Source organism: Cydia fagiglandana, chromosome 4, assembly GCF_963556715.1.
Source record: "Cydia fagiglandana chromosome 4, ilCydFagi1.1, whole genome shotgun sequence".
Lineage (NCBI taxonomy): Eukaryota > Metazoa > Arthropoda > Insecta > Lepidoptera > Tortricidae > Cydia > Cydia fagiglandana.
The window spans coordinates 21934374-21947442 of NC_085935.1; the positions used below are offsets into that span (position 1 = coordinate 21934374).

The 13069-nt window shown below is 38.3% G+C and overlaps 1 protein-coding gene across 1 annotated transcript; it reads left to right on the top strand.

Annotated features, from left to right (window-relative positions):
* Positions 1–4945: 4945 nt before the first annotated feature.
* Positions 4946–5930, top strand: LOC134663367 (uncharacterized). The gene is made up of 2 exons (XM_063519729.1): positions 4946–5202; positions 5532–5930. The coding sequence occupies exons 1-2, from the start codon at positions 5026–5028 to the stop codon at positions 5928–5930; spliced, it is 576 nt and encodes a 191-aa protein (XP_063375799.1). The 5' UTR covers positions 4946–5025.
* The last annotated feature ends 7139 nt before the right edge of the window (positions 5931–13069 follow it).

The window sequence follows — 13069 nt, forward strand, 5'->3', positions numbered from 1 at the left end:
TTGCACTCTTTGCCAAAATGTGTAAGACCGGTACGAGTACATTTTTTTTAAACGACACTCATTTGCCTGGTTACATCGTGACTTTACTTGTCATGGATGGATGTATCTCTCGTTGGGTTGCTTGTAACCTGTGCAAGATTTCTTTTGCAAAGACCCAGATTTGTGTACTGGTAGTACACTTGTCACATACCTATATATATAATGAATGAATGAAAGAATGAAAATATTTATTTTCAGGCAACTATTGGCTCATAGATAAATACCTTAAAACTAGCATACATATTGTTATGAAATACATGTCTTCAAACTAAAAACACACAATTATGGCTGCGACGCAGTTCGCAACCCCACAGTGTCAGGGAGCCGGCCGCGAAACCGCCGGAACTTGACATTCTTCGGCCAATACTCCTCCTTGGTGAAGGTCGCTGATATAAGCCTTACGTAGTGATGTAAGGGTTTATTTATTTTTGCTGCCCTATGCTAGTCTTCATGTCGCGTCATCTGATTGTCCTGGTTTTCCTTACCCATGACAATATCTTCAAGATTGCTTCACAAATAACTAACTCCAAGTATTATATCCGTAATACAAAGTCACGGCTTACCCAACTTTGCCGAAGCGGAGTGTGTTTTGCAATCGCTTGCGGCGGTCCGACTCCCGGGAATGGATCTATGTCAGAGTTTCTGGATAACCCCCCATAGATCTCGCATTGTGAGTAGAGCTCGGACAGGTTAACGCAAAAACAATCACGGTAGTATATAAACCCCGTTATCAATGTTGAAATCCATTGAAAATCAGAATTGGCAAAAGCATATAACGCAGGGAACCCTAATTTCGCCGTTGGTGCCCAACTTCATCCAAATGAAATAATATAATTCATTTTACTAAGAAATTGATGTAAATTGAATTCACAATATAAAGCTGCGTAAAAATGATTAAAGTAAAAAAGTAAAACTCGCCCAGTATTTTTTTTAATGTGAATATCGTATTGAATATAAAAATGTTTATTGTGATAAACAGTACAATTTGAATGCAATTAGATTTGAGTCCACCTTGTAAGTATATCACTATGTGTACCTGTATCAGGAGAGCCCGCTCTTTCTTAATGTATGTACATAATATTAATTCAGTTTATACTATTGTGTCGAAATTATTTTAATAGTGAATTAAATATCCCTATTTCTTGGTGAAATTAATATTTTTCGTGGACGATTTTTAGGTAGGGTGCCCCGTGATAGATACATTATTTACTGCTGACCAACTCTCATTTTCCATGAATTGCAACATTGATAACGGGGTTAGCTATATTTGTTGTTCCGTCTAGTGGGTGAATAATCCTTGCCAGAGACCCACAATGCTTCGTCACCGCACATTATGCCACGCCATACACCACTCCGTCTCTATGGTAAAAGCTGTTTTAAATTGTGGAATCCCTATAAGTTTTATAGACAACTTCGGATCAAACTTTAGTAGACTTTGGTCGCGTCATAAAAAATGCGGTAATTTAATCTAATATATATATTTGTATTTACAATACTTTATCTTGGCCAAGGTCTACTTCGGGTCATTGCGCCACAGCAGGTAAGTAATTCTTTATACTTTTCATACAGATATGTAAAGAATAAATAATAGCTAGTAATGGTAGTTGGAGGATCCAAAAGAATGCCGAAATAGAACACCTGATAGCCGAGCCGAACATAATAGGTGAGACCAAAGCGCATCGTCTCCGCTGGCTTGGCCATCTCGAAAGGATGGGTGAAGATCGGGCAGCCAAAAGGGCCTACCTGGGTCGACCAACTGGGCGCCGTCCTGTTGGTCGTCCTAAATACCGTTGGGCAGATAGAGTGGAGGCAGATCTCCGTGAGCTCGGCGTCGGCGAAAGCTGGCGGGATACCGCTCTGGACCGATGAAAGTGGCGTGCTCTTGTGTTGGAGGCCAAGACTCATTTTGGGTCACCGCGCCAACAAAGTAAGTAAGTAAGTAGTAAAAAAGTAAACAAAACTAAATTTAATATGCGTTAGGGAGAAGCAGTTAAATATTCATACGTGCATGCGTTTCAGGAATTTCCTTGGAGACTCATATCTCTGGTCCTTTGACAATAGTGCGCATTGCTTAAAAGTTTATTTAAAAATATTAGTTTTTCTGACTGCTACATAATATAAGGCATTTAAATACTAGTATCAATTGATGAAACAAGTTGCGAGTAAACCGGTATAAGCGTTAAACCCACACTTATACTTTAATGCCTTTTATTGTGTAACAGTCACATAAACCACTATTAATGCATAGAGTTACCTTAAGAAATAAAAATGATCTGATCTATTAGAAATAATAATACACATCAACTATTTCTATTGCTGGCTGTATCCTGTGGATACCTGGAAATCGGGTTGCCATATGAAAAATGGAACAAAAGTCCGGATATCCCCTAAAAACCTGACATTTTCTAAACAGCTATTTCTAAAAAATTACAATATCCAAAACTTTCGTGGGCCACTAACCTCCGTCACCATTACCTTCCCATCTCTGCCAACTCCAAACTTTTCTGTAGCTTCTACTGGCTGTCAGGGGAAATCCTGGCGTATGGCAACCCTACCTGGGAATAACTGCGCGGTGCATCGGCATTCGGCAGTTTTGGGAAACGTTCGCAAATGCTAATAGCTGGCTGGTCGCTTATTGCTCGAGAGGATCGAAAAGCAAAAAGCTAGAAAGCAGAAGAGAGACTTTTTAATGACACCGACTTAAATTGTGGCAGCAGGTCATTTCGCCAATACATTTACTCGTACATTGTACTTGACATTTCCTGGATTAAGGTGACATTCCCATTTCCAACGACAGCTGCACTACTGTCAATTTTACTATGGAAATTGACAATGACAGCGACGCGTTCAGTACCAGTAGTGCAGCTGCGGTTAGAAATGGAATGTTACCATTAGACAGTTGGCGGCATTACTGCTGCAGCGCGGCGGCCCATATATGACTCTGATTACTGTGAATGTACCTAGTTATTCAGATCTGAGGGCCTACCGCGAACATCGTTCGACGTGTTGCCTCACTGTTGCCCTTGTAAATTCGTACATAAGTGTGACGGGGAGGCAACGCGTCGAACGTGGTTCGCGGTAGGTCCTCTGTGGTTACACTGTGGTTGCAAAAAATATTAATAACTAAATGACATTGCTGCCGGCTGCATTGCTAATACCGCAAAGGTCAGAATCTATGTTACTGCCCGGAGTTCTGACATTCGGGGCAGCAGCTGGTGTAGTCTGAATCCTAACAGTACCTTTAGTTTAATTTGCGAAGTAGCAATTTAAGGTACACCTAACAAAAAACATGTTTTGATATGTCCATCCTCGGAAAAATCATCAAGAATTAAAATCGTTTTGACAGGAGGGAGTAGGTAAGTAGGTACCTACTGCGGCTATCCGCTGTGTACAAGTACACATGTACATTGGTAAAACGAACGCCCGACGACGTGACGTATGATAACTTGATAACACGCCTAGTGGGCGATTTATTCATTTATACTTAATTGCACAAAATAAATAGGTACCTACTCAGTGTACAAAAGGCCAACTTAATGCAATGACGCATTCTCTAATAGTTAACCTTAAAGTTGCGTGCAATTTAAAGAAGGTGGTTGTTTTCTTGAATACTTACTGTATATTCTTGAAAAGGAAAAGTAAATTAGCATACTGCGACTATCCCGAACTGTGATCTCAAAACGAACGGCGACGAATGACAACGCGCGTGTGTACGATGTATGCTGATTCGCATTTACATCCCTCACCTCGCCGTCCCACCAGCTTTCTTGGTGCTTCTTTGAAAATGCTTGCGATCAAATAAGTTATGAGTTATGAAATATCTGTATTGGTTTTAGGGACAATTTACACTTTGTTAAAATTTGATTATATCAAACAAGAAACATTGTATAAATGTTTTTCGCATTGCAATATGCTTAAATTACAAAATTAAATATATCCCGCAACACAAGCCATATTGAGCTTATTTGTGGGACTAGGTGCCAAATTCGACATTTACAACGGTCAGATTTCGCATCCACGTCAAATCAACAGTTGATTTTATTGCATACTGAGTGTTGATTCCATCAACGGTGGATAATATCATTTGGTACAACCAAAACTCAACTCTAAACTAAGGGCGGTTCGGTTTGGTTTGCTTGTCACCCTAACTGTGGATTGTTAATGTCAAATTTTGACATTGTACGTATTCGAGAACTTATGATTTTTCCCACATCAACGGGAGATCAACACGATACGTCAAACGTCGCTTGTCGAATAGGGGTCCTGGTCGATTTGTGTAAGATGTTTCCATAATAGGTACCTACTCGTATTTATTTTTAGGTACATATCTTGAACACTTTACACTCTTTCTGAATAAACGATTTCTATAAAACCTATGCTGGAGCCATCTGTAAAATACTTCGTCCAGGGGGTTGTCATTGCGTTGAGTGGCATACTTAGTAAACTACCCTAAGCCTTGGCCGGTTAATCGTGCGATAACCTTACTACCTAATTCACTGGCGTGGCCCGAAATGTGTAATAGGTGTATATATAGTCCAGGGTCGTAGGGTGTGTAATAGGTATATATATAGTCCACCACGTCGATTTCGATGACGGCTACCTCAGCAATCAAGGATTTTTCCTCTTATGAGCTCTTATGTGGCTGGCCAGGCCAAACTTATATTAAGGAATAGGGGATGTAATGTTTTAGGGAAAATAAACCATAGCTCAGTTTGCGAAATAAATCAATTTAATAATAATTAACAAACCAATATCCTATACACGAATGCCGTGTATAAATAAACGAATTACTTAATAATTAAAATCCAAAACCGTCAAACAAAAACTGTGATTAAAAACTCTAATCTTATAATTAAAATTCAATTAGAATTATCATAACTAGTTTTAAATCAATTAAACATTGCACTTACAGTGTAATAAAATAACAAATAATGTAAATTACACATTTCCAATTAGATTTACCTACAGGTACAAGTTTTTTTAACTATGAATTGGTATATTTTGATTGGTTTACTCTTTTTTGGAAATGTTGTTTGCATCCGTGATCTCTACGTGGGTATATTTAACACGGATGATATCTTAGTAGCACAGGATCATTTGTATAAAGAGAAGCTGCATTATCGTACAGTGACAGCTAAATATGTTAGACATTTCAGCTGCCCAGTAAGTATTTATATTGAAATTGACTGAAATTACTCTGCACTGCACTGAAACTATTTAGAAACTTGAGTCGAAGTTACGCTCTCATTTTATAACGATATTCTGAAATAACATACAATTTGACAATTGCATTCAATTAATTACCTACCTATATATAATATGTCTGTTATTAGTTTCAGTTGAAGGAATTCATAGAAAAGAAATAAAATGAGTAGAAGATTTACAAATTTGACATACAAAATTAATTCCTTATGTGTAGGCGCTATTGAAGAATACGTACATCAAAATTGGTTAATCTTTACACTCGTAAATAACAAAACCTTTTATTTCAGATCTCCTACTACCGCGTATTAGACCGACTTGCCGCAGGCAGAGGCCCCAGGGTAGAAAAGGTCAAAGGCGGTCTCATGAAAAACGTCCTGGCCCTAAAATTGACATCCGTATTCAACCAGCCAGTCAACGTCGTCATCTACATCGCTTGTGCGAACAAGAAGGAAGGATCGAACGAGCCAATGTATACTAGAGCTCCTTGGACTAAAGCAACACCAAAGAAAGAGGATAACGAAGGATCCACTACGGGTCAAGCAGATGGTGATGGAACTACGGGTGCAGAAACAACGGGTGCAGAAACAACGGGTGCAGAAACAAATGAAACTACTGTCGAAACAGAACAAGGAGGTAACGCTACAGAGACTGGTGAAACGACAACAGAAACACCTGCAGCTACATAAGTTACCAGGGTTACCACTCAAGTTATGGATAAATTATGTAAAATAAAATCATTAACAACTTAGTAGGTACCTTATTTAGATGCCACGTTGAGAAAATTTGGATAAGTGGAATATTTCTATTTATTACTATCACTTTTATAAAACCCAATAAAAGACGAGTGGTTTTACTGTTACTACAAAATTTGTTGATCAGACTATGTATAGTATAGGGACAAAATAGGTTAATTATGCATTCCCATGCGTGCAGTACTCGGGAGCCATGGCAACCCCAAAAACTCAAATAGCCTTGCACCGAAAAGTCGGGAAACCTTTTTGCTTTGATTCCTTACTTATAATTGCAGCAATTTGTAGCTAAAAGGCCAGTGGGTTTATGGCAGATTAACGCACTATCGCTGCTGGCTATCGCTGTAATTCTGCACGTGATAATACAAGAAGCACAAGTCTACTTTATCCTTCACGGGACTTTCCTGCTTATTGCTAGGCTTTTATGTTCTAAAATTACGTGCAGCTTATTTGGGCTTTGGTCGTTCTGGTATTCACGTCAGAATTTGGAGGGTTTACGTAGTTGCCGGCAACTTTCGGTAGTGTTTACTTTATTAAAGCCCTACTGTTGTAATACTGAGAAAATATCAGGGAATCGATTGTTTTAGTAACATTACATTTATGCTTAACCTAGCATAAATAATTTTGTTGCGTAAACATGCTTCGAAGTAACATGATTTTGCTAAAATACGAGTAACAGAAGGAAAGCTAGGTAAATAGCAATATGAACAACGAAACTATATAGACAGTAAGTTTGTTATACCTACCTACTGTCCTTATTACTGGATTTGGGCGTAGCTCTTAGTCTATGAAGCGTTTTTAGGATTATTTCGTACTTAATAGAAGGACCACCTAACAATGTCTATCATAAAAGCCTATGTCCTTTCTCGGGCCTCAAACATTCAAACTTTCAAAATTTTTTCCCAATCGGTTCAGCGGTTTAAGCGTGAAGAGGTTGACAGATAGACAGTTCCTTTCGCATTTTTAATATTGGTAGATGTGGCCATAGGTGTTCTAGGGAAGCACGCAGTTTAAAAATGGTTTATCTAAATCGAACAAGTATTATGACACTGTCTCTTTGAATTATTCATCCTGTCTGGCTCACGGAGCACATTTCACAAATAAACGATCACGTTGGGGTCCAAAGGAGGCTTTAATAAATGAAGCAACGGGAGGTCACTCGAGGACATATTCAACTGTTTTGTAAAACTACCAGGTGGCAGATGCAGGACTACAAGGGACCTAGCCCAAGTTGCAATCGTATATAGACAAAAAAAAGCGAAAATATATTACGGGAGGACATATTAAAGGTACCTAAACTCGATTTCACCAAGACCTTATGGAAAACTAGTAAGGCATTAGGGAAAATGCACTATCACTGAAAACAGATTTTTACAATTGAAGGGATGTTTACAAAAACAACATAAATGCTTAGAGCGGTTGACACTTTTTAGGGTTCCGTGCCCAAAGGGTAAAACGAGACCCTATTACTAATTAGGGTTCCGTACCCCAAGGGTAAAACGGGACCCTATTACTAAGACTTCGCTGTCCGTCCGTCCGTCCGTCCGTCCGTCTGTCACCAGGCTGTATCTCACGAACCGTGATAGCTAGACAGTTGAAATTTTCACAGATGATGTATTTCTGTTGCCGCTATAACAACAAATACTAAAAACAGAATAAAATAAAGATTTAAATGGGGCTCCCATACAACAAACGTGATTTTTGACCAAAGTTAAGCAACGTCGGGAGTGGTCAGTACTTAGATGGGTGACCGTTTTTTTTTTTTGCATTATGGTACGGTACCCTTCGTGCGCAAGTCCGACTCGCACTTGCCCGGTTTTTTAAGAACATTGTAAACATCCCTTCAATTTTTAAAAACATTTTCCCTTCTTCGACCCTAGGGTAAAAATCCTAATATTTTTTCCAATCGAATTTCCTTAAATCATATTCCCTCTGCGATCTTAAGGGATGTATAAATAATGACTGAAAAATACTGAAAATACGACATTTAACGAAAACAACGATATAGGCAATTATTCTCAAAACACCTTCACTTTATGGCGAAAAAACATCGAATTTGAGCGAAAAACCGAAGCCAGCCGCGTGCGACCCGACCGCTCTGTATGGTAATAAGGGCGATTTGTTGGATTTTTAACTGAATTTAGATTGTCGCGTATTAGGTACATCCGGAGACGTCCCCTAAGGAAAATGCAGCTAAAAGGGCATATTTTCCTGCTTAAAAACGGCTTGAGTCACGTTTGACGCCTGATTGCTTCTGGGAATTAAATTTGGCAGATGGAAATGGTTTTGATTTTGGAAGTCGTACGGAGTTTCCTTATACTTACACTTACGAAAATATAGGCTCGACAGCTGCTGTAAATGTATGGCATATTGCTAATAGAAACCTTATTGCGTACCTACATAGTAATGTACCAGTATGTATGTAGCAGTTTGAAATTTACACCGTGTCATTCGCATAGGTAAGTCAGATTAACTTAAAATGCATTTAAAATTTGTTTTGTCACTTGTAAGTCGTTTAAGTAGTCTAAGGATTATTAAATAAGGACGTCAGTATTATTTTCGTAGCATATACTATAGAAACCGCAGTAAATTACAAAAACGTCAAACTCTTTAGCTAAACCAACTTAAAAACTGTATATCTGAATTAGCGTAAAGTTGGATAAAATGAGAGCCATTTAAGTTGTTAAAACAACCAACCCTTTCAATTATTTCCACTGTTTTAAAATCAATTTTATGGAAATGTATTACAAATTTCATCACAATAATAATGAGGAATTATTCCTTTTAATTATTAAAGTCGAACGAACGCAAAGTATTTGTTATTAATCATCAGAAAAGCAACTAATTAAAAACCTTGTAAACAATGTATGCGGCATTTTTAATCAGATTCGCGCCCTTAAAAATACCGGTTGCATTTTTAATGTACAATATTGTGGCTTTGGTCCAACTTTTTCGATTTCAGGTATTATTTTATAAACGTGAATTATTTTATAACGAAGCCGACACGATTTAAGGATGACACACGTTAGACCGGGCCGTGACCGGGCCGAAGCTTCCGACACATCGTTTTCTATGGAAAGCATCACGTGATCGCCTGTCATGCCATAGAAAAATAAGCGCCGGAAGCTCCGGCCCGGACACGGCCCGGTTTAAAGTGATTCAGCGTTTATATTAGTTGAATTCCGAATGTTAACTGCATTACTGTTGCGTCGTCGTTATTGTTATTACCGCCGATGTATCTGTCAATTTCTTCGATAAAATGAGTAACGTCCGCCGGCGCACATTTACTGCCGCGATATCCACGCCAAATATCAAATGCCAAACAAACTTAAAGGACACTCTTATCCGCCTAAAGGAGATGAATGTTTGCATCATGTCGTGTAAGGATGGATGTACGTGAAATTTATAAGTATATCGATATCGATTTATAACTTATAACGTTAAGTATCGTAGGTAGCCGTGGCAGCAGCAGGGGCAGAGAAAAGCAAGCGGTCAAGAGAAGGTCGGATCGCATCGTCTCTATCCTACTCATTGTCATAACTGACTCGTCAATATTACATCTCGCTCATATATAACTACATTCATAATTATTATTTCAAGTGAGACGACCATTTCAATGTCACCTCTAGCAACCTTCAAGTATTGACCCGCGCTCGTTGAGCAAACGCGAATACATGGTTAGAGAAAATCTTTGCTGAGCGAGCAGAATTCAATTCAAAATTGATATTTCTACCTGAAAAGTAACCTTAACAATAATTAGAGCAAAGACAAACAAATCGCTTGGAGGCTTAATTACGGGCATAAAATCCGCGGACAATAGTATTGTTGGTATTGTTTACCTTCTAACTCAATTAGAGGGGGCGATTAAAAACTGCTCGATATTACTCGACTTAACTTTTAGGGCTGATTTAGATGGCGCGCGACAATCATTCAGTCCAATTCAACCGACCGATCAAAACCCGCAATGTAATGAAACTCGCATGCGAGTTCTCGCATCATCTAAATGAGCCCTAAAGTCTTAAGGGCAGAGGGTATCCACAATATACCCGCCGTCTTTGTCTCCCGACTTTCTACTCCATATTAGAGGAAGTACTGCTACTAATACTGGAGAAGAACTAGTGGATTGTTTTCTTCGGACTATTTTTTTTAATGTAACTCAGTCTAATATTTTTATAGATAAAATACCTAAATACAACATTTTCATTTTAACCAATTAGATGGTTGGCAATCCTCACCTGTGCGTCTCTGCAAAAACTTCATGCCTCGCACAGCCAGATTATGGAAGAAACTGTCGCCCGCGGTAGTTGGGACAAATTGTTTATACCTTCTAAGTAATATTTTCTATCCCTACCTCTCTATTCTCACTTTATTACCGAGCGCTACCCTAGTCACCCCCCTCCCACCCCCGCCAATTTAAAGGAAACTAAACAATAGCACCATAACTGTCATCAGCCAGCCATGCTAATTGCACTGCTTCGTATGCAGAACGTCGAACAACAATAGAATTACATCAGCACTTACGACCTTTTCATTACGAGACGAGCTCCAACGTCTAAGTATTGTTTGATTTATTGGAAACAAAGTAGAAAAGTATTGAACAGAAATAAGGTTAAATATACAACAGCGTTAAATATACAACAGCGTTAAATAAACAACAGCGTTAAATAATACAGTGTGAGTCACTATTGGGACCAAGTTTTTTATTTGGTAGGTGGGCATTTTCACATAAAAGTATACCATTTACTTTTTTTCGAAAATCCACCAACTTTTCGGTTATTTCTACTCAGAATCGCAAGACTATTGACTTAAAAAAAAGTGTCCCAAAAAAATACAGCCTCGCCAAAAAAGTTCGCCTTTGTACTAATTACGAATGTTATTTTTCCTGTTTTGTTTTGTTTTTTGTACAATAAAGTGTTTTACTACTACTACTACTAATACAGTTTTGTAACATTTGCATTTTCACATAAGTAGGTACATTTTATATGGACCGTTACAAAACAGACACCCCAAGTTGTATGAAAAACTGGGGACACTGTTTTTCTTTGTCTCATTCAATAGTACTCGTGATTCTGATTCTAATTAAATAACCCAAAAGTTGACGGTTTTTAGAAAAAATATGGTTGTCTGTAAAGTCGTTTTACAGACGATAATTTTGCGTGAAAACGTCATAAGAAAACGTGGCCGTAACGTTACTATGGAGATCCGTCCACAACGTTACCATGGAGATATGCCCACAACGTGACACTTTTTCGTTTTTTCTGAAACGACAATTTTTTCTGAAAACCCCCAGGCCCCTGTTTCACCAACGTGACAGGTGCGACGAATTGTAAAATCACTGTTGCTGACGTCACAGGCATCCATGGGCTACGGTTACCGCTTACCATCGGGCGGGCCGTATTCCTGTTTGCCACCATCATTGTATTATTTAAAAAAACTTTATGATATCGGAAAAAAAACAGATATTTCTCTTGCTATGTTTATGACAATTGTCACAAGAAACACTACAATTGTCACGAAATTCCGACATATAACTCATTACCTGTCAAGAATTACCTACAATTCTTCTAAATCTTTGACAATTGTCAGAAACTTCGCAAGAGAAATATCTGTTTTTTTCCGATATAATAAAGTTTTTTTAAATAATACAATGATGGTGGCAAACAGGAATACGGCCCGCCCGATGGTAAGTGGTAATCGTAGCCCATGGATGCCTATGACGTCAGCAACAGTGATTTTACAATTCGCCGCACCTGTCACCGATGTGAAATTGGGGCCAGGTATCGATTTTTTTACAGATTTCGTTACAATGTCGTTGGTGAAATTTCCTATTTTGTACAAAAATAAGCGCAATTTTATCATATATGTTCTAATAACTCTTCATCTGAGTTACGAAAACGTATGATATTATAATAACGTAACTCGACGGCAAATTGCGTACATTTTTACAGTAATACATTATTTATTCCGCCTAGAATCAGGAGAGCTCTTGAAACCAACCAAAATTTATCCAAATCTAATCGACAACTAAAAACCCCGTAATGTGATTTAATGTAAGTAGTTTGTAGACAGAAAGTAAATAATCATTAATTAATTCTGGTCTTATCTAACTCTTATCTTTTTACAGTTGTATTCTCTACATGTGATAAAGCACGTGCTATTATGTAAATACTTACATATTATAATGTAAGCAGTTTGCTTCGTTATATATAAGTTATTCAGTACTTAAGTATAATACTAACCACCGCCTACGACTTCCGGCCCAATTCTAACAAAGCTTAGATGTCACAGCGATACGATACAAACTTTCCCTCCATTATTTTTTTTTCACCCTACGTATTGAAAGAATTTATTTCATTTTCATTTATTCGGTAACTGATTACTTATCACGAAAACCAAAAGTATACCTACCCGGTTTTACGCAGATGTTGATTCTGAATACACATAACCTAGTACTTAGGGCATACTGAAATTCCTGGACTGGCCACTTAGAAAAAATAAGTAAATCATAAATCATTTATTTTTCGTGATAAACTTAGTGTACATACAGAAGTAACATGCAAGGCTTTTAATACAAACATAATTACAAATTGTTTACCACGAAATGGGCTCGCCTCAGCATAATGCTGACCCGAGAGTCGGCGCTGGTCTTCCGGCGAGTCCATTTTGGTGGGCCACGATCGCAGCTGTACGGCACGGCCTCGTAGAACTGAACGCAACCACTTGCGGCGGCTGCCAGCGCCATCTGGCCTACGGGTGTGACAAATGACAGATAACCTAAAAGGCAATGCTGCACAGACAGGGTGCTAACAATCTTCTCATATATCAGAATCCAGAAACTTTCAGAATGGCCCACGTATTTCTGGGAATCCAAATAACCAAGTAGTCTTTGACCCAACGTTTATCTTCCCTGACGTAATGTAACAAGATTATGGTTATTATTCATTATTAATATATTATAATCTATCTTTAGGTTTGTGGGTTGTGGGTGTGGTTGATAAAGCTTGACCTGGCGTTATTCAATTTACTCGTGTTAAGATAATTCATTCATGCGAAGTTACTAGCTATCTTTAGGTCGA